The 2,239-nt window shown below is 33.5% G+C and overlaps 1 protein-coding gene across 1 annotated transcript; it reads right to left on the bottom strand.

The window, feature by feature from the left end:
• Window positions 1–7: 7 nt before the first annotated feature.
• Window positions 8–1,255, bottom strand: LOC109591562 (uncharacterized). Its single transcript, XM_020007277.1, has 4 exons — window positions 1,131–1,255; window positions 932–1,011; window positions 651–876; window positions 8–604 (listed from the first exon to the last, which is right to left on the bottom strand). Exons 1-4 carry the CDS (start codon window positions 1,225–1,227, stop codon window positions 96–98), a joined length of 912 nt encoding a protein of 303 aa, XP_019862836.1. The 5' UTR covers window positions 1,228–1,255; the 3' UTR covers window positions 8–95.
• Window positions 1,256–2,239: the final 984 nt, after the last annotated feature.

Below are 2,239 nucleotides of genomic sequence, written 5' to 3'. Positions count from 1 at the left end.
TAACAGCATGGAGTACTAGTGATAGGATGAGGAATAATCCTAATAGACTAATCAATACTGCTGTACAGTAAACAGCCAATAGTAAAGAATGATAATCATTGCAATTGCAACTTACTACTAGTGACAAGAACATCATTTTGACTTTCCATTGTACACTTAGTGCAATCATCTACCGGTATAGCAGTTGTAGAAGAAACTGATGCAATTGCTGAGGTAGAATAAAGCAATTCTGAACTGCTTGGAGAAAAGGAGTCTTCATATGAAGCTACTGAGCTCATTGTGTTCTGTGTAAAAGTATTACTACAGACTATAGCAGCTTCACTAATATTGATACCAGTTAATACAGCAGAAGGATTAGGAGTACAGTCCTCCATTACCTGCAGTGTTAAGTTGTTACCTGCTGGTATGTTAGTAATGCACTGAATAAAGTTGAATCGATCATTATGAGATATACTGTAATACTCTAGTTGAGAATATGAGTCTTCATAACCACAGATATAAATGTAAATACTGCTAGTTGTGCTGCCAGTAACAAAATTAAACTCCAAGCAGACCTCATTAAATGAAGTATTAATCAATGTTAGTTGCTGAAGATCATAAGTGCCTAAACATCAATAAGATACTTATGGTCAATACATACATGCACTAACTGATTCTGATAGTATTGCTGTGAAAATTTGCTTTATTTTGATAATGTATCATAACAGTAGTATCCAGTATCTCTCTTGAGGGAAGACTGATAATAGCAGCAAGGGAAATGTTATTGTATGAGATATTAATGATAGACACTGCTGTTGATGAATAGCAAATACTAGAATTATCAACAGTACAACTTGTTACTGTAATATTAGCAAGTGACACGTGACACAAGCTGCTCTGCATATAATGTATGTATTATAGACACATGCAGCTATGAAGATATTATACTAACTGATATAATGAAAGATAAACTCCAATCATTGTTCATTTGATGTGTAAAAGTTTCTTGGTAAATGCTCAGGAACTCTGAACCTATCAACAAAATAGTTATAAAATTTGTTTCTGGTATAATAATAATGGGACCAGAGAATATAGTGTGAACAGTGACTTTACAACTCTTGACTGGTGCAACTGGAATATATTTAAATTACTTGTTTGAAATTCAATAGACACGTTATTAGTAGATCCATTCCCAGCTTTATTAGTAGTTGTAATGTTAAACAGATATTGTTTATTGGTTGGGTTCATTGGACAGTAAGTGTAGTTAGTGATAGAGTCATTAAGGTACTGTTGATCAGTTCCTACACTGATTATATACTGTACTGTTAGTCCTGGTAGTGTGAATGGAGGATACCAACTGAGTAACATACAACAAGAATCTAACTGATATCCTGTTAAATTACTGACACTATCAGGAGGGCCTGCCAATGATAGATTTTAAATGATGTTAAAATAAATGAACATAATACCTTGAATATAAATGTAAGCTGCTTCAGTAGAATTTATCATGATTCCCATACGAGCCAAGCAAAAAATGTCAGTACCATTCACTTCACTAGTAGCAATAAATGTTGTCCTCTTTCCTCCATTAGGTAAATCAGTTTCAGTTGCCATTACATCAGTTCCATACAAGAATGAGAGAGTAAATCCAGTCCCAATGAATCCGGCACATTCAAATGTCACGGTATGATTGACATATACATACAGTGTCACTGGTACAATAGTAAATATACCTATATAATGTAAGATTCATATTATTATCCTCTTATTCATATACCAGCAGCAGGAGCAAGAAATTGACACAATATTGTAGCAGCAAACAGAAATGAAATCATCATTGTTCATTAATTGTTGAGGAGTGGCTTTATTATCTCCTCCCAGTCTTCATAGAGTTGCTCTGTTTAGCTGAGCAGTTTAGTAAATATTATTCTACATGATAAAGAGGAAATTGTATTTGACACCTTGTTTACACTTTAAGGTGTGAACAAGGTGCACAAGGTCAACAATGTGATCATAACACTCAGTCAATATCATTATGAAACAGAGCATAATAGTTAGTGAAAGCTAATAGTGACAGCAACCAAAAATAGCACTTTTCCTATACAAAGCATAATAATAGAATAGCAACAACTGAAAGTATGATCCAACAGAGAAAGAGAGAAAATATAAATTAAGTTAGATCTGCAAGGACAAGTGCCAGACTCACAATAAAAATCAAGATATTAAAGTTATTTATTATTAAAGTCTTGTGCCCTCTACT

Source organism: Amphimedon queenslandica, unplaced genomic scaffold (genome assembly GCF_000090795.2).
Source record: "Amphimedon queenslandica unplaced genomic scaffold, v1.1 AMPQUscaffold_7842_Cont20211, whole genome shotgun sequence".
Taxonomy (NCBI): Eukaryota; Metazoa; Porifera; class Demospongiae; order Haplosclerida; family Niphatidae; genus Amphimedon; species Amphimedon queenslandica.
Note: the sequence above shows the minus strand (reverse complement) of the source record. Positions and strands in the feature narration are given on the sequence as shown.